At 39.2% G+C, this 20,990-nt stretch overlaps 5 protein-coding genes across 8 annotated transcripts; 1 reads left to right on the forward strand and 4 right to left on the reverse strand.

Annotated features, from left to right (window-relative positions):
• Positions 1-102: 102 nt before the first annotated feature.
• On the reverse strand, positions 103-3,227 carry LOC112199805 (proteinaceous RNase P 1, chloroplastic/mitochondrial). Its single transcript, XM_024340767.2, has 6 exons — positions 2,071-3,227; positions 1,357-1,446; positions 1,091-1,272; positions 775-895; positions 472-540; positions 103-359 (listed from the first exon to the last, which is right to left on the reverse strand). The coding sequence occupies exons 1-6, from the start codon at positions 3,190-3,192 to the stop codon at positions 258-260; spliced, it is 1,686 nt and encodes a 561-aa protein (XP_024196535.1). The 5' UTR covers positions 3,193-3,227; the 3' UTR covers positions 103-257.
• On the reverse strand, positions 3,216-6,412 carry LOC112199806. The gene is made up of 7 exons (XM_024340768.2): positions 6,117-6,412; positions 5,553-5,669; positions 5,377-5,452; positions 4,870-4,965; positions 4,179-4,695; positions 3,885-4,020; positions 3,216-3,775 (listed from the first exon to the last, which is right to left on the reverse strand). The coding sequence occupies exons 2-7, from the start codon at positions 5,667-5,669 to the stop codon at positions 3,587-3,589; spliced, it is 1,131 nt and encodes a 376-aa protein (XP_024196536.1). The 5' UTR covers positions 6,117-6,412; the 3' UTR covers positions 3,216-3,586.
• Positions 6,413-6,557: 145 nt separating this feature from the next.
• LOC121053046 lies at positions 6,558-10,088 on the reverse strand. Of its 3 annotated transcripts, none has more exons than XM_040519362.1 (4): positions 9,926-10,088; positions 9,717-9,798; positions 7,861-9,187; positions 6,558-7,480 (listed from the first exon to the last, which is right to left on the reverse strand). In XM_040519362.1, the coding sequence occupies exons 3-4, from the start codon at positions 9,183-9,185 to the stop codon at positions 7,255-7,257; spliced, it is 1,551 nt and encodes a 516-aa protein (XP_040375296.1). In that variant the 5' UTR covers positions 9,186-9,187; positions 9,717-9,798; positions 9,926-10,088; the 3' UTR covers positions 6,558-7,254. The 3 variants fall into 3 exon arrangements, with proteins under 3 accessions (XP_040375296.1, XP_040375297.1, XP_040375298.1); XM_040519363.1 differs by having other exon boundaries at positions 9,717-9,813; XM_040519364.1 differs by having other exon boundaries at positions 7,885-9,187; positions 9,926-10,087.
• Positions 10,089-13,436: 3,348 nt separating this feature from the next.
• Positions 13,437-16,942, forward strand: LOC112196297 (magnesium transporter MRS2-5). 2 transcript variants are annotated; one of them, XM_024336612.2, is made up of 7 exons: positions 13,437-13,634; positions 14,269-14,965; positions 15,219-15,289; positions 15,391-15,519; positions 15,998-16,342; positions 16,506-16,553; positions 16,675-16,942. In XM_024336612.2, exons 2-7 carry the CDS (start codon positions 14,476-14,478, stop codon positions 16,903-16,905), a joined length of 1,314 nt encoding a protein of 437 aa, XP_024192380.1. In that variant the 5' UTR covers positions 13,437-13,634; positions 14,269-14,475; the 3' UTR covers positions 16,906-16,942. The 2 variants fall into 2 exon arrangements, with proteins under 2 accessions (XP_024192380.1, XP_024192382.1); XM_024336614.2 differs by having other exon boundaries at positions 14,391-14,965.
• An 88-nt stretch (positions 16,943-17,030) lies between these two features.
• LOC112196295 (probable inactive purple acid phosphatase 1) lies at positions 17,031-20,736 on the reverse strand. The gene is made up of 12 exons (XM_024336609.2): positions 20,383-20,736; positions 20,185-20,276; positions 20,029-20,095; positions 19,792-19,914; positions 19,606-19,698; positions 19,342-19,468; positions 18,951-19,032; positions 18,740-18,872; positions 18,333-18,538; positions 18,129-18,254; positions 17,652-17,961; positions 17,031-17,541 (listed from the first exon to the last, which is right to left on the reverse strand). The coding sequence occupies exons 1-12, from the start codon at positions 20,602-20,604 to the stop codon at positions 17,236-17,238; spliced, it is 1,887 nt and encodes a 628-aa protein (XP_024192377.1). The 5' UTR covers positions 20,605-20,736; the 3' UTR covers positions 17,031-17,235.
• Positions 20,737-20,990: the final 254 nt, after the last annotated feature.

The following is a 20,990-nucleotide window of genomic DNA, read 5'->3' on the forward strand; positions in this document are numbered from 1 at the left end:
AGATTACACAGCAAATACAGAGTTTAAGATATGAGTAGAAGGAATAGATGAAGATGAGATAAATGTGGAAGTTGGTATAAGAATTAGAGGGCCAAGCAGAAATCAAAGGAGGATAAATTTTGAGGTGTTATTATAAAATTAACATGTAATATGAGGCAGACATATTTTGTATGTTTGATCATAGTGTACAATGAAATACATTCTATCTTTAAAAACAATTGATTGATCATAACCAAACACAAAATGAAAGACTCCCTCTATTTTGTATCCCTGGCTCTGGTGGCACACAACCACTGCCTTGGGGTCTCAATGTCATCACCTGTGGTGGTTGGCACGTGCCAACGCCCGTTCTCTGACTCCTGCATTCATCAACGTGTTCTAGGCTGTTAGAAAGCAATCCGTACAACAAAAGCAAAAGGTTATGTTCATTATGAAAATAGGGCTTCATAGAAATTGGCCTGATCATCACACCTGAATTACAATTGAATAAGGAGGTGGCATGTGAAGATTTAGTCCAGGCCTCGAGACAGACACCCGAACCTGCAATATATGAAAATCTTTGATTTCAAATACCAGGTACTTGCCAAAACTATCAAAATACAAGAACATCCCACTGCCCTTTCAAGTTTTCCTATTCTCTTTGGAAATTGGGGAATACATTTGAATTTGGATCCTAAAAGAGCCCTCAAGTTCTTGATTGGATAAATTATCTGGATTAGTTTTGACTCCTCTCAACAGGAATCACATACAAATTGATCCGTAAAAGAATGATACCTGATGTTTTTCCTTCCATCTTGGGAAAAAGTTAGTTCCAAGAAGTTGGAACAAGTGGTCTCTCATCTCATCATTTGTCACCAGTAAACCCTTACAACTAACAGCAGCATACAACCAGTACCTATGAATCACATGAGAGAGACATTTTAGGCAAAGCTTAAGTCTGGTTCTTATGAGAGAGCAACAGATAGGAATGACTCTCATTTTGTAATGTTGTACCAACAAATTGCAGTTCACATTTTTTCTCCTATTCAATGTGCAACAATGTCTCATAACTCAATCTATCCATTTTTTGAGGTTGAAAAATCAAACTTACCAATCATCATTTGAACCCGATGGAGTAGCATAAAGTGCCCCAGACTTTTTCCAAGTCTCTAACAATGCCTTGTTCCTAGGATTCTGAGCAGGGCCACTGGTCGTACGACTTTTGTGCAATATAACAAGTGGCAATCTCTTTGCTGGACTCATTTTTTGTAATCGATTCACAACATTTTTCAGCTACAACAAAGATGTATTATATTTACAACTGATATGAAAAAAAATCAAAGATACTATTATAAAACTAGTTACAATTTCCCCTACCTGAGAAAAGCTGAAATTATGTTGATTGCTGAGACCCACATTGGCACCGTCTATAATAGCATCAAATGGACCATGTCGCTTAAGCCACTCCTGGATGAGTTTAACTTCTAATCAATCAGGTTGTCAGCTGACAAACGTATTATGTATCAATTGCCTGAAGCATACAAAATACGGACTACCGACTATCGACTAATTAAAAACATAACAAGAAAACTCAAGAAATTATTCCTTTACTTCCTTATCAAGCAAGAGAATTTGGTTTCCCAATTGAACTCATACATAAGAATCAGATGGCATTGTCTCTAATACTCTTTAGACACTACTGACATTATGCCTCCTAATACAGTTTCTCGATAATTCAAGCAAAGACGAGAGATTTACATAAATTGTAAATTTTGATTTCAAGTGGCATTCATGCACTTAACATCACAAAATTACTATTCAGCTAAATACTAATGTAATGGCACAGAATCTATAAATCTATTAAACTTTACAACAACATAATGCATTATCCACCAAGCCCTCACCGGAGCTCTCTGATGATGCAAAGAAATAAGTGAAAAGATGCACATCAAACAAGTCAAATTCTTTGAACTAATCACACACGTCAATCCTATCATTCAGATTATAGATATCCGAGTCATAATATGTACCAAACAGAACCAAGTTTTTTTTTTGAAACTGAAGATAAACAAGCAAGACAGAGTCACACACCTGGAACTGAGCAAAATCAGCCCTGACCTCCCTTTGGTTAGCCAGCTTGCTCAAAGACAAAGCAAAGTTCTCTGTCTCTTTCGGATCAATATCAATACACACAAGCTTCTGGCGGCAAGCAGAGCACGTCCCTGCTTCATCCATCTGAGTCCTCACCACCTTCCACTCCCCACTCCCTAACCAACCTTGCCCATGCCACCCTCCACCTCCTCTCACAACCCCTTCCCTCACCTTCTTCGCATCCCACCTCTCCACCCCAACTCTCGCCGCCTCCTCAGACTTAAACCACTCCTCAACCACCTCAGCAGTACTCTCCCCAACCTGCCTCACCCCACTCCTCAACCTCTGCATCATCTCATACACCTTCTCACCCTTCCCCAAATCCAAACTAATCTTCAACAATGCCGAAATCTCCGGCTCCTCAGCCACCACCCCAGACTCCACCATGTGTGCATCAACTTCATAAGCCCTCTCAGCCTCCCCCTTCTTACAAAAACCAAACAATGCCGGCCCATAAGACCTCAACTTGGGCGGAATCCCAAACCCCTTCATCTGCTTCACCAAACTAAACGCCATTTCCGGGTCCGCCGCCGCCGCCGACAGCCTGGCCGCATTGGTAAACGTGGCCTCATTCGGCACCACCTTATCCTCCACCATCTGCCGGAAAATCTCGAACCCTCTCCTCAAACCCACGTCAGCTTCTTCACCATCAGAGGAACACAAATACAACAACATATTGTAATGGTGCAGGCTGAGCGGAACCCCATTACTCCTGGCCTCGTCGTAAAGCCTCAGAGCCTCGACGACTTGGCCGTGGCGGGAACACATGTCCAGGTTTTTCTTCAGCACCGCCTCCGGCGACTCCCGCCGCGCTTTCTTCAGGGCCTTGTTGGAAAGCCGCGGCGGCGCCGGAGCAGGCGGGCGGTCTTTAGAGTGGGCCAGAGTGCAAAGGTTGAGTCTTTGATTCATGGAGAAACTGTAAGTGGGGATTGGGGTCGGTTTAGGTTTTGGGTAGTGGAGAATTGGCCGGAAAACGCGGCGGGAAGGGCGGGAGAGTAAGGGGAGTGGGATTTTGATGAAGAAGGCGAAGGTTTTTGTGACGGCGGCTCCGCCGTGTAACATTTTGCTTGTCGATTTTTTTTTTGCTGCAGAATCGTGAATTTGAATTCGAAACGAAGAATTGGGTTGCTGAGATTTAAGCCTGAGGAGGTTCTGGAAGTCTGTGATAGCGGGAAGCAGAGGTTGGAAATCTCTGAAGCTAAAACCCTAACTAACAACGGAGTGCTGCGACGTCGTTTTAGCAAAATAATTCAAAAAATAACTCTCTCCTGTTTTTTTTTTGGTTTAAGAAAAAAAATGAAACCAGCTTGTATATCATCGAATGCCATTTGCTTTATCTGGAATTCTGGATGTGTCCAGTTTTGATTTATAGAGTTGAAGAAAGAAGTGAACTTATACAACTAAGCAAGTCCAGCTCTGAATCAGAGACTATTGAAGAAACAATGAAGTTTTATCTTCAAGCAAGACGATCCACAGCTAGGAAATAGCTTCCCACCATCACAAATGATGCAATCCCACTGCGAGCCATCCGCAAACCAATGCCCCGGAAGAGGAGATTCCTGTCGGCGGGGTGGATCCCTGTAGCTCTCTCGAACCTCTTCCCTGGTGTTCTCCATTTCAGAAGCTTCCTCTCCATGGAGAGAAACTGCCACCACAAAACACTAACTTAAGACAATGAAATGAAATAAAAAAGGATACTCTTTGGTTCAGAGGTGATTAGGATAGAAGCAACATATGCTCAATCAGTACTGTACCTTGGGCAAAACAACACATTGGGATCGACACTTGGCAGTGTCGAAACAATGAGAAGCAGCTGCGGCAACTGAACCAGAAACTCCAGCCGCAACACTAACAGCGAAAGGTGACAGTGGACCAATTTCATCATCCGTCCTAAGAGAAGAGGAAGCAAGTTCTCATCAATGGAAAGAATAAGGAAAACACAAAATGATGTAAGCTTATCGTCTGGTGCTCCTATCTGAGGATACAACATCTTCAGAAAACATTAGATGGATCTTTATGAACGACATCTAGGATACAGGCGAGGTTACCTGGGTTCTGGATTCATCCCCACTGCCTTCCAGTCAAGCATTGCTCGGTGCAGGGATTGCCAAGTAGCAAAGAATAAGCCACTGAAAACTGAGTCCCGGACAACTCCTGACCGTAGACCTCTCCATAATGAGCCCCATCCTTCCAAAGAGATGATTTGAGATGGTTTCCTAACATTGAACACTGATGGTGGCCTCCCAGATCCAGTCATCATCCATGGATAGTCTTGTAAGGCACTCATCATATTGGGATGTTTGGCTGTTAGGGTAGATAAAAGACCGACAGAATAGTTTAATGCCTTTGGGTCCGGCGTATATCCATGTAGTAATCTCTGTATCAAAGGTGCAACAGCTACCTTCTCTGTGAAAGAGGCCGACTTTGGAATGCGAGAAGCAGAAGTGATCTGGGCACGAACTTTAATAAGTTCGAATGGAGAAGTTATTAGTGATTCTACAAAACCAGCAATAAGTCCTGCTAAGAGGGCCTCAGAGGCATGTACATGGTTATCTTCTCGACCATCTGATAAAGAAGGATGCAACTACAAAAAGTTTAGGAGGCTGTAAATCAATATATAACAATCAGTAATTTTGACACCATGTATTGATATATAATTCTACTTACGAATTTACATGTTTAATCAGAAGTGTACACAGATGAGATATTTTTGGTTCAAGAAAAAGTGAAGAGAATAACCTTTATAAAAAGCCGTCAAAATTTCATAGGTTCCAAAGCGAGCTCCAACACCTAAAGTTCTTCCCACTGCCAACCACCAAAAACCACTGTACAAGCCTGCCACATTCATTAAAGGTCAAATTTGACAAACATGAGAATTTAATGTTTTATCCTGTTTTTGATGAATTGTTACAGTTACAGATGCAAATAATACAGCTTGCAATCCATACAGATTCAAGACTTAGATAACGGCTACCTAACATGGTTTTAGGAGGAACCTAAGTTTCATACTCGCTCTAGCATGACTCTTGCAGTTCTGAGTTGACCATTCAATTTGACACATCAATTCCATTATGAATTGAATCCCAAAGCAATACTAAACATGTCTCTGCCTAATCATATATGAATTTTTAGGAACTAAATACATCCTCAAAAGCTATTAGAAGTTGAAATAGTTCACCACATTAAGCAACTCTCTCCCTCCTCTTTGAAAGATTACAGAGAATGAAAAGAAATTCAGGGAAGCACCTGAATTTCCTGAAAACGACCGAACTCTGTTGAACACCTCAGTCGTTGTCAACTGTTTACTTGAACCTGAACCAACCTGTTCTTCAATCAATGCAGAGGATTCAGATTAGAAGCAGTCTTCGCTTCCTTACTTAGAAAGCATACAAAATCTAGGTGAAGGGAGAAAGATAACATACCTGAATAATGACTTTAACAGTATCTAAAGGGTAAGTAAGAGCTGTGCCTAATGTCACTGATCCTACACCAGCAAGAGCATGCGTTGCAAAAATCTTGTTCTTTAACAGTTCATCCATCTAAGAGTTCACCAAATGTCAAAGCAAAACAAAACAACATTTCATTTAGCAACTCATATAGAGAGCTTCACAAACCATTCATATTTTACTGTAAAGATTCTGCATACATCTCCGAAATGACAAGCACAAAACAAGATCATATACATTATCAAATGCAAAACCAAAATCAACACAAGCTCAAATACAGCTTCCCTTAAACAAGGAAAAAAAAGAGAGACCCCCAATACGAAATAGGCGAAGTTTGGTTCTTTGAGGCATTTCCTCAAACACATTGTGTGCACTATTCTACAGAAATGAAAACCCAAAACAAACTGAAACGGAAATAAGTGTATCGAATTCAAATGAAGCAATGTTTGACATGAGTGCTTAGCCATTAGCAGTTTCTGTTCAAAATTTCATGGAACAATGTGGTGCCGGAGCTGTAAAGTCACTTTCTTTTTTGCTTACCTATTCAAACTGCGCTGACAATTCTGAGCCTAACAAGCTTCGGCCGCTAGTATGAAGCTTAATACAAGCAGAGCTGAAAGACCCAGAACGAAAATCAACAACGACGCGCCAAAAAGTTATTCGTTTTTTGGTATTCTCAGACCAAGTTTGCTAATGGCGAAGCTCCCAGCACATCGGCGAACGGCGAGGGAATATGGCGGATTCGGTTTCGGGCCAAGCCCAATTCTGGTTTGATAACACCTGGCCCAAACCGGGTTGGGGTCTGAATAGTCTTGACTTTTGAGTTTTGACAATAATTTGGTTTTTGGCGACGTAAAAGTAACAGACAAATATTGAGATTTGATACCTTGGTATACGCTACTAATTGAGCAGATCAAATCAAACCAAGTCGAGCACCAGACTAAATGTGAGCATCCCAATCCTCGACTTGGTTTATCATAGTAGATGAAATATAAATATTTTGAGATTAATTACTTAAAATGTTAATTTTTCTAATCATATGTTATACATCCCCTAAGACTAAGATCATATATATGCCATTGAAATAGGGTATACACAGCAAAAAAAGAACTCTTTGAATCGAACCGAGGACTATGCAATAGCTGGTGCTGATTCAAACCGAGGAGCAACGTGAGGCAAAAATCTCATGTACATTTCGGTACAGTAAAGTTGGCTCGTCTGTCAATTGTCATCCACTATCTTCCCCCAGGAAACCGAACTACACCATGCATGTGTGATGTTGCCAGGAATGTATGTCAATCGAATCCATCCCTTGCCTTCATACTGAAGTCTGCTTCCACCATCCACGACTGTTCTTAGTTCTAGCCTTCTAGCTAGGCTTTTATGCTCCATTAATGCATTATAAGAAGCACTAAACAACGTGAGCACAATCACAGTTGCACCACAAATTTGAAGCTGAAACTCGAAGCAAAATTTGCAACTCGATTTGATATAATAGACTGCTAACTATGAAGTATGAACAGCTGCAGTTTGGGCCGGCTTTCATTGAATTTGCTAACAATCCTGTGTATGTGCAACTAACTTTTCTTCACACGAGCCTCATGAGGGAAGGCAAGGCAAGGCATTCATTATGGACAAGGAGGAGGCCTAGCTATGATGACCATGGCACTTCCATTTCTTAACAGCAACAACAACAGCGACGGAAAAAACGTGGACAAGAACAAAGCCGACGACAAGAACAACAACAGCCCCACTTGCACCAAGAACAAGAAAAGCAAGGAAGCCAACGGGTCTTTTTTTTCTTTGATTTTTTTGTCCTGCTGGCTGGTGGTGGTGGTGGCTCCGGACGCTGCTCTTCAGAATCTCCCGGAAGCTTCAGAGAATTTTTCGTCCCATCTGTCAAACTGCGATATAAAACGATGTAGGTAGCAGTTAAATACCATAGATTGCAAGCAATTTGAAAAGATGTCAAATATATAGGGTATATTCTTCATGGACTAAGTTCAAGGGGTGCGATCCTAGCAAAAAGAAAAATAAAAAGAAAGAAGATCTAGGCTTGTGAACTTCCATAGAAATTATACACCCATGTGAGCATACTCCACATGAGGCCTCCTATACACAAAATTCTGTTGATATATATGTCTGAATTTTGTGCATAGATAAGCATGTATAATACTAGAGATTATTGTATGAGCACAATCTCTGTATTATACATATGAAACTGCGTGTATGCCCACCTGTAAAATACATATGTAAAGTTAAGGTATTTCCATGCATAGTTCACCTTAGATCATATATATAGACGTACATTGGGAAGGCAAAGGACCGTGTGCTAGTTCCACTTAATCCACTCCCATCGGAATGGCGGGAGTGGGCAAGGCTAGGGGATTTAGGGGCTGGTGGTACCCTCCCCTCACTATGATTTTCAGCACTTGCATGTTCAGTGTCCTTGATGTTCGCATCTGCCACTTCTTCAGCTGCTGATTCTCTCCCCTCTTCGATCCTACTCATTTCTGTTTCTACTACCGGAGGTGGAGTGCGTGGACTAATCTCGAGCAATTCACTTGATTTGGTTGGACCCAAATCACTCAACATAAGTATATGGTCTCTGGAAAAACTGCTGTTGCCTAAATGAAGACTAAATAATGACTCATTGGAAGCAGCGCTCCATTCCAATATTTCTTTGTTGGATACATTACTTGTATCAAACACGGAAGATGGGATCCTGTAAGGATCATATCCTCCATACCGCTCCATCATTTGGACTGCAGGGGATTCCGTTGGTAACCCATTGGTGACATTTGACGCACGAGATGTTGAAGGGCGATAAGGAGAGTTTGGGCCATAATCTTTAGGGAGGGGAGGAATATGTGTTGAAGTAGAGAATCTATTTGAGTCCACTTGGAACAGATCATCCATTGATGTGTCTGATCCCGATGAAGATGTAGAGGTGAAAGACAATAGCTTATCGGATGGGACACGCTGATGACCTCCCTTAGCAGTAGCCTCTGCAACTTTGGATGAGATTAGAGGAGAGGACGAGTGCTTACTGCCTCCACTCCCATCATTAACTTTTGAAAGTGTTCCTGATGGGCCACGCCAATGACCTCTCTTAGCAGTAGCCTCTACAACTTTGGATGAGGGTGAAGGAGAGGACGGGTGCTTACTGCCTCCATTCCCATCATTAACGTCTGGAAGTGTTTCCGATGGGGCACGCCGATGACCTCCCTTGGCAGTAGCCTCTACAACTTTGGACGGCACTGCAGGAGATGGCCTCCCATCATTAACTTTTGGAAGTGTTTCCGACTGCTTACTCTCCCCGCTCCCATCAGGAACTTTTGCAGGAGTTTCCGACTTCTTAATCTCCCCACTCCCATCAGGAACTTTTGCGGGAGTTTCCGACTGCTTAATCTCTCCACTCCCATCAGGAACTCTTAGAGGTGTTTCCGACTGCTTAATCTCCCCACTCCGATCAGGAACTTTTGCGGTTGTTTCCGACTGTTTAATCTCCACACTCCGATCAGGAACTCTTACAGGTGTTTCCGGCTGTGTAATCTCCTCAATAACAATGTCTGGAAGCTTGCTAGTCCTGCCATGTTCCAAGTCCATAACTGAAACAAATCCATAACAAAAACAGAAATAATTAATATAGCTCGCTTTTGAAGTCAATATAATCTGTTAAAGAGAGCAGAAAACAAGACCAAAATGAGATGGATTTGCAACTTGATTACATGAATGAGAAATGATTTTTCCCAGCAATGTTTACAACTTTGCGGAGAGATTGATACCCTGAACAAAACATTCCCAACTAAAGGAGCTAGCACTCTTTAATAATTTGGCGGGTGCACATAGTGGTTTATTAATTTTCATACAACATCAAGCCATTCATATACAAAACCAAGTAACCAACAAATTTAACACCATACCAGTTATATAAAATTTCATCTGTTCATTGTAACAATTACATGAATTACATGCATCAGTTATCAATCTCACATTCATATCTATCAAAAATACACATACATACGTTTCCATCCATTTTGCTCAGAAATTTATAAAACTCCATTTTCATATATAAAATTTATAGTCTTGCTATAAATTCAAATTGGTATCAATAGACTATGTCGAAAAGAAACTCACTTTAGCCAAATGATCCTGTAAGCATGGCCGTGATCAACAGCTCCTTCCTCACTTCAATTGAAATTTGAATCTACAACATATGCTGGAGAAACAGAAACTAAAATTTGGAAAGAACAAAAACAAATAAACTCCAAATTCTATAGGAACGAGAAAAACCCTCGATCCATAAACCCTAGAATCGAAACTTAAGAACAAAATAAAAAAAGTACCTGTAATCAATTAATGGGCAAAGAAAGAGAGAGAAAAAAAGTGATGGGAGACCTGAAAGTTTGTTGAGCTTTCAGGGTTCTCTGTTAGAGAACGAAAATAAAAATGATGACAAGGAATGAAGGAAATTAGGGTTTTTGCGCGTGGAGACCATGCTGATGTTATGGAAGGCCTTGCGCCATTATCGGCGTTTCTTTCTGTATGTAACCAACCATCGCTGCCTTTCGCGCCATCTCTTATTACTCTTACCTCTCTGGGCTTTATTCGGGTATTCGGGTCATGACCTATTTGCCTCATGCCACGTCATGGAATAAGCCTATTTTTAGAAATAAATACAGATTATCAAACCCTCTTTAGTTTTCATTTTTCATGTTTTTAAATAGTTATTACTCAATTACTCAACGCAACCTTCATATTTGGCACAATCAAAATGGAAAGAGGAATGTGATTTTCCTATTTGTGGGCTGAGACAAATGTAACATAATATAAATTTGGAAATAAATGGTTTCCGTGTATTACAATCTGTATGTGATTGGTTTCAACTTTCAACACTTTAATATAGATTGAAGACGATATAAGGAAAGATATAACATAATAATAACTTGAAATGGATAAGAAAAATTTGAATTTGTCTCTTTTCTTTTTGTAATCATAAATTTGTCTTTTTTTTTTTTAAAACAAAGAATCGTAAATTTATCTAATTGGATTGAACTAAAAAAATTTCTTTTTCTTTCATCTTTTTTTTGAAAGGTTTTCTTTCATCTTTTGAATGAAATTGTTTTTATACGAATTATTGTCCAACTTTATAACTTCTTCATCTTCTTTTTCCTTCTTTTTTTTGAAGGGTTTTTGTCAATTTACCCCATTTTTAGGGATTTTTTTCTCACTTATCCCATTAAGTATTTTTATTTTCCTTTTACCTAAAACACTCTAAAAGAAGTCTTCCCTAATACCCAATTAAGATTCTTTTTTTGGTTGTTTTAATACCATTTTACCCTCACCCATTTGTTACTTAGAGAGAGAGAGGGAGAGAGAGAGAGAGAGAGAAAATGAAAGAGAGAGAAACCATAGGAGACTTCGCAGAGCCCGTCACCGGTCGCGGGAATCCGGCCAACTTTCGCTAGATTCCGGTCACAGGGCTCCGCCTACCGGATTTTTCTTAAAACCTCTATTGCCCCCAATGGACGTCTATTGTTAATGCTCAAGTCCGGCGGTAGCCGAATCCTTGTTTAACGCGGGTCCGGTGGGCGGACCGCTACTCCGAGGATTAGATGATCTCCGTTTACTGCAACACGAGAGACAGGGCGTCAGAGGGAGACCGCGTTAGGCGGTCTTCACTTCTCTGATGCCTAAGTCAGTCACTGTATATGTGCAGCATAACAATAAATGAGTAGTAATTGCGTAATTAATGAGGAGAGAGGAGAGAACCTTTTATAGTTGAGGAAGAGGTTGATTTTTTTCTTGTTTCCGATGTGGGACTGATGTGCTTCGATTCCCAGCGTCTGGAGCTTCTGATGCTATCTTGACGCGGCACGTGGCGGCATGTCAACGATGATCTGGGGGCGGTCCAGGGCTCAAGCGGTAGCCTGCCTAGCCGTGCCTTCGCAGGTCACCCCTTTGGGAGTCGGTACCTCTGGCGGTACAATGAGCATGGCTCATTATAGCTAATTATGCTCGTTATGGCACATGTAGGTACATCTATTGTCCCCTAATAGAGGTAACAGACGTCTATTGCCTCCTAATAGAGGGTAACAGATGTCTATTGCCTCCCAATAGACGTCTATTGCACCCCAATAGAACTTTCGATCCCCATAATGGGAACTAATTTCTGTAAAATTAGAAAAATAAAACTTTGATTAAAGAAAAAAAGAGGAGATTGCATCAATTTAAAACATTTATTGCCCCCCAATAGACGTCTATTTATTGGGGAGCAATAGACGTCTACTGCTCCCTAGTATAACTTTTTCTTTCTTTCTTTCTGAGCCTTCTGCCCCATTTTAACCAAAAAAAAAAAAATCTACATTCGTTTTACCCAAAAAAAAAAAAACTAATTTGGGCACCCAGAAAAATGCTCTAGGCACCCATGTCAGAAACTGGACCAAATCACCGGGTTCGAGTCCTCGTCTCTGGGGCGAAGAATCAACTGAAAGGTGCAGTCCAAAGCTTTTTGGAGGAGAACTCGAGTTTCGGCTGGAAGATCTGGTCGCCATGCTTCCCGTCGATGAGTTCCGAAAGCAGCAAATCTGGAATCGTGTTCTGATCCAATCGGGGTTGGGGAAGTGACGGTCCGGCGGGGTCTGGATGCAGTAAAGGTCTGACGAGGTCTGGGCTCAGTGAAGGTTTGGCGGTGGTGGGCTTCGTTCTCTGATTCCGGAGCCGTCATGGCGCAGAGAGAGAGAGGAGAGAGATCGATGTGGTGGCATGATGTAATATATTAATTAAATTGGGCAATTTAAATTGGATTGTCATTTCAATTTAAATTGGGTTAGTGAGAATAAAATTCTGTTGCTGGGGTAAGTGGGATAAGTTTGGCCAATTTTTGTGTTTTTGGTCAAGGACCCTTTTTTGAAACGTATAACTTCTTAAGTTTGTTTAGTTGGGATTAGTGGTGACAAATGGACCGTCTCGGCCCTCCCTTAATTGTGTTCAGGCAGTGCGGATTGTTTTAAAACATGCGTCCAGCATACTGTATTTGTGTCTAGCAGCGAGCTCTAATTGGGATGGTAGATAGAATTCATTTCTTAATGGGTTCTATGGGTATTCAAGGTATTCATTTTGTTCCTAGAAGGCTTAATATGACAGCTCATGTAGTGGCAGGTTTTGTAGCTCGTAATAGTGGGCGACATGTTTGGTTAGGAGTTGGGCTCTCTTGGCTCATGGAAGTCATCGTTGGTGACGAATCCATAACTGGTTTAGGTAGTAGGGAGGTGAGTGGGGGTTTCATGTCCACCACCGGTTACTCCCATTTTTTATAATCTGATTTCCTTTGAATAAATGAATCATTCATTCTAAAAAAAAAAAAATTGGGATGGTAAACTTAGTAAATAGCATATAGGAGTGTAACTGAAAATATACTCATAGGTCACCGTCACTCATAAGACAAAAAAAGTCAACTCAACAAGATGTGAACACAGTTAAATGTTTATTACTACTTATTAGTTATTGGCAATAAATCTAAAATGATATTGTACAAACATGAAATTATATTTAATACTATAATCATTAATTGATTATTATAATTATTATTTTAATAATTAATCATTAATCATATTAATACTATATAATGGTGAAATTATATTTTTGTTTGTTTGTTTATCGGTTTTATTTTAAATTAAAGGGGAAAAAAATAAAAATAACACCAAATTCTTTTTTTTTTTTTTTAAATTTTCATACATTCCTTTCCGGATCAACAAAAACATTCTTAGTGCTTGAGGTTTTTCTTTGTAACTTTCTTTATCTATAAAAAAACAAAAAATTTATTTTGGTTATTTGCACCCAAAAAAAAAATCTTAGATTATATGATATGTACCGTAAAAAAAAAAAAATCAAAGAAAAATTCTCCAGAGCCAGAGGTTGTTCTCCTTCGTCAACCCGAAGCGTACTGGGCATTCATAATCACTGAGACAAACACCGCCCTTTACACCATCTGCTTCTCCTCACCTTTCCGCTATCCACCATTTCCCGGTTACCAGTCGGAGCTCTTTTCCCAAGGTAAAGCTTTTTTCTTTGTTCTCAGATTCTTTCTCATTTACTGATTTCCTTGAATGAGAGACTCTTCGGTTTTGTGGCCATGATAACCTGGATTTCGTTGCTTTCCTTTCTGAGACTAAATCAATACCTTTTTTTTTATTTTTTTATTTTTATGGAAAAGATCGTTCCTTTAATTTCTGGGTGTTCTAAAGAAGTGATCTTTATTTATTTTGAGCTCGTAATTTAAACTTATTCCTACTGTTGATTATGGTGTTCTGATTTGGGGTTGGAGTTTGCTAGTTGAATCGAAGTTTTGTGAGTCAATTAGGCTAATGGGATTGGCTGCTTCTAATTTACAGCAGTCAATTCAACTGTGTTAGGTTGATATGTAGTTCCTGTTGTTTTCAAGATATGAATCGTCAACTGTGTTAGGTTGATATGTAGTCCCTGTTGTTTTCAAGACATGAACCGAATTGACTCAATGACTGATTACATGTGGTTATCAAACTCAACTGAGACTGAGATATTTCCAAGTTTCAGTTCATGTCTTCTCTGTTCACTCATAGTTTTTCACTTGTTTTTTTAACTGTCAGTGATGTAATTGTACTTTTAGGGGCAATAAAATTTGAAAGGGTTTATCATTTTCTACGTACAGCTTTCAGATTCTGCTTTAAACATGTGGTGAGAACATGGATGGATGTCGAAGTAGTGGTTGCACTTTCATACGTATTCTATCACCAATAGCTAGATTTCTCAAACACGGCTGTGGTGTTGCAGTTTTGTATTGTTTAGTGTACACCGAGATGGAAGTCTTCTTCTTCCGGATGCTGGATTAGCATCCACAGCAGGGTGAATATATCCAATGGAAGGATCACGGAGTCCTTTAATTCATTCTGATCATCCAGAATCCACCTCCTCTAATAATACTGGAAACTTTCAGTTTTATGCAAATGGAATTCGTGAGTGTCCTGGTGGTATCCAGGGACTGGAGAAGAGAGGTCATGGAATTCGTGGTTGGCCTGGTGGTATCGAGGAACTGAAGAAGAGAGGTCATGGAAATCGATCTTGGGTAAAGATTGATACAACTGGGGACTCAAAGATTTTGGAGCTTGACAAGGCTACTATTATGAGACATTGTTCTTTGCCTGCCAGAGATCTCCGACTTTTGGACCCTTTGTTCATTTACCCTTCTACAATTTTAGGAAGGGAGAAAGCTATTGTTGTTAGTCTAGAACAGATCAGGTGTATAATCACAGCTGAAGAGGTTTTCCTTATGAATTCCCTGGATCGATGTGTTGTTCAGTACAAATCTGAATTATGCAAACGCCTTCAGGCAAACAAAGATCAATCTGGTGAGGAAACTAGTTCTACACATTACCTGATGGCTTTTATGCTTTTAGCTTCTCATACTCTTCTTAAGCATGTGAACAATATTTCTTTTCTTTTCTTTTGCCACTCCTCCGAAATATCTTATCCAACAGTAAAAGAGGTTTCCACTAAAATTTAGTTACAACTCGTTTCTCCTGGAAAAATTTATTTTCTTTTAGTGATCAAAGAAAAACGAAATGTTAAATGCATTTCTGACAATGAGTCTATTTGATTTAGATGACTTGCCCTTCGAATTTAGAGCACTGGAGCTGGCGTTGGAACTAACTTGCTCATCTCTAGATGCTCAGGTAATGCATATCTCTATTTTCATTTGGAACATGCTGCATTTGTGTGGATTATACCAAAGTAGTGAAGTCTTTACTAACTTGGTATATGCATCATTTGATAGGTAAAAGAACTGGAACTGGAGATATACCCTGTGCTGGATGAACTAGCAACATCCATTAACACTCTGAATCTAGAGCGTGTGCGTAGACTCAAAGGTCACCTCCTTGCCTTGACACAACGAGTGCAGAAGGTAAAAGATGAGTACTTAGCTTTCTGAGGCTGATTCTATTGGCACCTAATTATCTTCTCCCCTAAAGCCCTAAAGAAAGTATTATTATCTTTATGTTCCCGCCATTTATTTGAATATGTTTTCAAGATTTTAACTCAAATTTTTAAAAGGACCATGTCTGGCTTGCAAAATGGAAAATGAGGAGAGGTGCTGCAGCCGGGAAGGAAATGGGATATTTTATTTTATTTTATTATTATTTTTTTTTCTGTTTCAATACAAATTGGTCACAAGTTAAATTGGGTTTATAAAGTTGGAAAAAAAAAATGGAAACCTCTGGTAAAATGCCCACCCGTAACCCAGCGGATAAAGTACATTACATAGTCCGTTTTAGGGATTGGGGAGGGTTGGTGAGTGAAGACTTGGGGGCCAATAGAGCATCTGGTTCATAATATCTGTATACCTTCCATATCTTCAATATATTTGCTTTTTATTATTCTAGGTCCGTGATGAAATAGAACATCTCATGGATGATGACGGCGACATGGCTGAGATGTACCTGACTGAGAAGAAACAAAGGTCGGAGTGTTTTCCCTCAAGTGACCTTAGCTTTCAAACGAACTCCTCGGGTGATGATAAAGTGGTTTCGAAATCTGCTCCTGTTTCACCAGTAGAGTCACTCGGTCGATCACAGAATTTGCGAAGGACTTTTAGCAGTATTGTGAATTCAAGCAGAACTGGAAGCTTCATTAGTTCATCTAATAGTGAAGAAGACGTTGATCAACTGGAAATGCTGCTTGAAGCATACTTTATTATCATTGACCATACTCTCAGCAAATTGTTATCGGTATGACATTTTGATGTTCCGTGATATCTAGTTTCTATATAAAGTCATAGTTTTTTAGGTTTTTAGAAATTGTAATGTTTAAAACATGAATTGCCTTCTGTTTGTTTGCAAATACCGATATATATCTATGGCATGTCTCATTTTACTTGTACTTGTGCTGCAGCTAAAAGAGTACATTGATGATACTGAAGATTTTATTAACATCAAACTGGTAAGAGTGATTAACAATCTCTAATTTTCTAAACCCTGGATTGCCTTTTTCGTTTTATTTCTTTGAATTTCTATTATATATATTCTAATTTCATTCTAATTACACTTTTGTTCATGCATAGGGCAATGTTCAGAACCATCTGATAAAATTTGAGTTGCTTCTTACAGCAGCTACCTTTGTGGCTACAATGTTTGCTTCTGTTACAGCAGTATTTGGAATGAATTTTGCAGACTCTGTTTTTGATAATCCATCCACATTTAGTTGGGTTCTGATTATTTGTGGTTTCGTCTGTGGGTTCTTGTACTTCGCTTTCCTGATTTATTGTAGGCACAAAAGGATCTTTCCATTGTAACAGAGCAAACTACTTCAATGAAATTAAGATTCATACACTGAAATTGGTTTTTGCATCTGATAAAGAGCAAACCAGTACTCATAGAATTCTTTTTTGAAAAGAAATTTTGGGGGGGGGCGCCGAGATTATTACAGTTAAATCAAATACTAATTATTGTCAACAGAATATGAAGGGTATGGAAACATGCAAGTGACAACGGACATACCAGAATAATGGGAGAAAATTATTCTTGTAGTACTATTGCTGAAGATAACCTTCAATATACATCAGAAAATCACTGTTCACTGTTACAAATATACGTAATTACAAGTATATACTTCTCAATCCAGTTCATGACGCTAGTGTCGTGCTTGGACAACTATCAACCGTGCAGGCCAAGATGTCCCTATAATCTCTGGATATTCTGAAATAGTCATAAACCTGTCCGTCCCTGCTCTTCTTGTACTCGAACAACAAATTTGAATGATCAAATGCTGTGAGCTTGACAAATCCATGGTCATAGTCTTTGAAAATACTCCATTTTGTTTGAAGGGATGTAAAAGTTGATAGACTTGCTCCTGCACCGCCAGCAACCACATGTATTGTTCCATTCAAGCTGCCCTTATAATAATGCTTCTCTTCATTTGTGCAAATATTCTGTTCCACAGAGACAATAACACTTCCATCATTAATAACCAACAGTAAAATCTAGATTAAATGGAACTGAGGGTAGTAAATGGTGATTGCACATTGAGAAAAAGATATACCTGGTATATGGGACATGTTCTTTCATAGTTATGTACATGACCATAAATGGCAATGTCAACCTTGTACTTTTGCCATAGCTTCTGAAGGCTCTCCCTCCCCATTGGTTCATTAAATGATCCTTCTTCTGCATAAGAGACACAAGAAGAATATCCGAGAACCCGATGTGCAAGAAAAATTAGCCATGGTTGCTTCTGTCTATCAACTGATGCTAAGCAGTGCTCAATGAATTGGTACTGCTCTGTTCCCTCTCTCCAATCATGTTCTGTGTCCGCTATGCAGAAGTGAAACATGCCATAGTCAGTGGAGTACCTGGATTAATAGCATTATCAGACCATAATGGAGAAAAAAATTCGTGAATATATTGAATCCAGCAAACTGATAAGGTTTCGATGGGAAAAATATCCATATTAAAAGAGGATAATCTTGGTCATAAACAATCTAGGGGTTGCAATCACAATGCAAAAAGACTCCCATACCAGAACTTAGCATTGTTCTTGGTGGGAACATAGAACATATTTTCAGCCAACACACCACATTCTCCTCCTGAATCCATGTTCCCATAGAAAGAACCTGATCCTGGCCAGTCGCGTTCATGGTTGCCACTGAAAGCAAAAAAATAAAATAAAAATTCAAAAGAGCAACACTTGCTGAAATAAATTATGTATCAAATTGTGACAAACCTTGCAATCATGTAAGGAACAGTTGATGCTATTGGCTCAACTTGTGCAGTAAATTGGTCCCATTGTGAAAGGTAACCATTTGCATAACATATATCTCCAATATGGAACACAATATCAATGTTTTTCAGGTCTCGAATAAGCTGCTTAGTAGTGTTGAGAGAGCCTCTCTGGAAATTGTTATATTCATTGGAACCATCAGCTTCATCCTGTGTGGTGAAAGAGTAGATGGAACAAATCAGAGACTACATCAAAGTGATTCACATAGCTAATAACAATTTGCAAATCCACATTTGCACTGAACGAAGTAGCAATTATTTAGAAGAAAGCAAAAGGGTTAAACAGTGATCAAAAGGAGGGTAAGATTCTGAATACTACAGCATGTAAATGTTCCAAAAGGGAGTTCAAACCTTTCCCATGTCACCGAAAATGACTACACGTTGTAAAGAATTTTGACCAGGATAAGGAGATGCTTTAAACTGATAGTCTTGACTCCATATATATGTACCATTAGACAATCTATGTCCCAGCCTGTACGTATACCTGCATAAAACTCGTGTGGTTAGTAGCAATCATACTCACTCCTCTTTCAAGAAAATCATATACAGAACTTCAACCTACACTTTATTTGGCCACAACTCCTTCAGAAAACTAGTATGTATGAATCCAGGGTCACGCCATCCCACTGTTCTTGCAGGTGCACCTGCACATGTACATTGAAAACATAAACTGTAAACATCCAGATTATATAAAACAGGATCTAACCAGATATATGTCATAAGCTCGTACAGTGACATAAATATTCGGACATGTTTGGCAGCAAAGACAATAGACAAGCAACTGTTTTTACCATTATGAAATACTAATATATCTTCCCTTTAGCAGTTAAGACATGCTGACATTTCTTTTGACTGCATGATTAATCTTCACTAGAAATCCATAATGAATTCTATTGTATTTTGTCTGCATTATTTTCTTCAAAACAGAAAAAAGTTGCAAGAAAGTTACGGACCACACATGCTATGACGATCAAAAGTTTGTGTCACAGCTGGGGAACGCAAACGTTCTCCTCTTGGACCCCAATCAACAAAAGGCTCTGCCACATCAATCCCATATCCACTAGTCCATGTTACAGTCATCTGAGTTTAAGTACAGAAACATATTATTCCCTTGAATAGTTGCCTAAATACATTTTTCATGAAGCAATGTTGATACTCAAAAAACCTTGTCTGAATTAAAAGAAAAAGGTCAACAGCAACTTGGAGATTGAACGTACTTCATTCCATTCTTTCCCTTGTGCTACTCGTGGATAAACTGGTGCATTTGGATTAGAGAAAGCTACAACATTTGACACAGCCACGACCTTTGGCTACCACACAGAAAAGAAGGACTTACAAAATTGCAGCTTCATTAAACCAAAAAGTTCAATTGCATAAAAACTGCAGCGCAAGTTTTAGCATACATTCAGTAAACCACCAGAGAACAGCGCGAAAGAGAAGTCTGATCTCTGGTTGATCAGCTGAAGCTTCAAGAAGCCTTTTCCAGTGTCCTTGTACTCGGGACTGGAGTAATTTGCATATTGAAACTGGAAATGGAAATGGAAATGGAAACGGATTCATGTCACTTCTTTAGGCATTTTACACTTGCGAAGCTAAAGAAGCAATGTACAAAAAACAAGGTAACTGCAAACTAAATGAACCTTAATAGGTGCAGAGCACAAAAATGGAGGATAAACTCTTGGATTTTCCTCAGGGCAGGAAGAAGCACTGAAAATCAGACCATAGTAAAATCACTCCAAAAGGTTTAACTGAAACCAAATTTAGGCAAAAAGGTCAAGAAAAGAACACTAGTATACCTAAAATTAGCAGGAGAAAATACTCCAATCCAATCCTCAGTTGAAGGGTTTTCAGAACCAAATTCCAAAGTCACCCATTCAGTGTCTTGCCCCTAAAATAGTGAAAGAAACCCATTAAACTTCTCCTAAAACCAAAATCAAAGGGTATATTATTTCAAGCATGAGTGCTAGTAATAAGTGAGGACAGTGAGGCTTTACCCTTAATCCTAGAACAGTAGGAGAGGCTTTGATATAAGCAAGGTCATGAAGAGCAAAGGTTGCTTCATGAATAGCAATTCTGGAAAGAGGGTGCTCTCCATGTGAAGTTGCCTCTTGGATGATTACAAGACCCAACAGAATTAACAACCTCATCACTTTCAGTTGTTTCATCCCCACACAGTATCTATAGATTTTTAAATCTCCGAAGAAGAAGGCTAACATCTGCGAGTTGAAGAGGAGAACTAGTTGAAGAAGCAAAGTAACCAATTAAGTACGAGCTTGTTATGTGTAACTTGAAGTACGAGATTATAGGTTCGTCAGTTCCAACGATGGCATCATCTAAGGAATCCCAAAGGAAGATTCGACTGAGCTCCTTTCCAGAAGTTTCAATTTTTTATCTTTTTTTTATCAAAGTTTGTTTTTGTCGAAATTTTATCTAGCAGTAAAAGTTTATAAAAGATAAAGAGTTTTTACTCTGAAATTCCGGAGCTGAGAGTAGTTAGATTATTCAAATTTTGCATGCATCTTATACGTTGAGCTAATCTAACTGTTCTCTATTCTAAATTTTCAATATTCAGATTTTCTCAAAAACAAAAAAAATTTCAATA

This window comes from Rosa chinensis, chromosome 4 (assembly GCF_002994745.2).
Source record: "Rosa chinensis cultivar Old Blush chromosome 4, RchiOBHm-V2, whole genome shotgun sequence".
NCBI lineage: Eukaryota > Viridiplantae > Streptophyta > Magnoliopsida > Rosales > Rosaceae > Rosa > Rosa chinensis.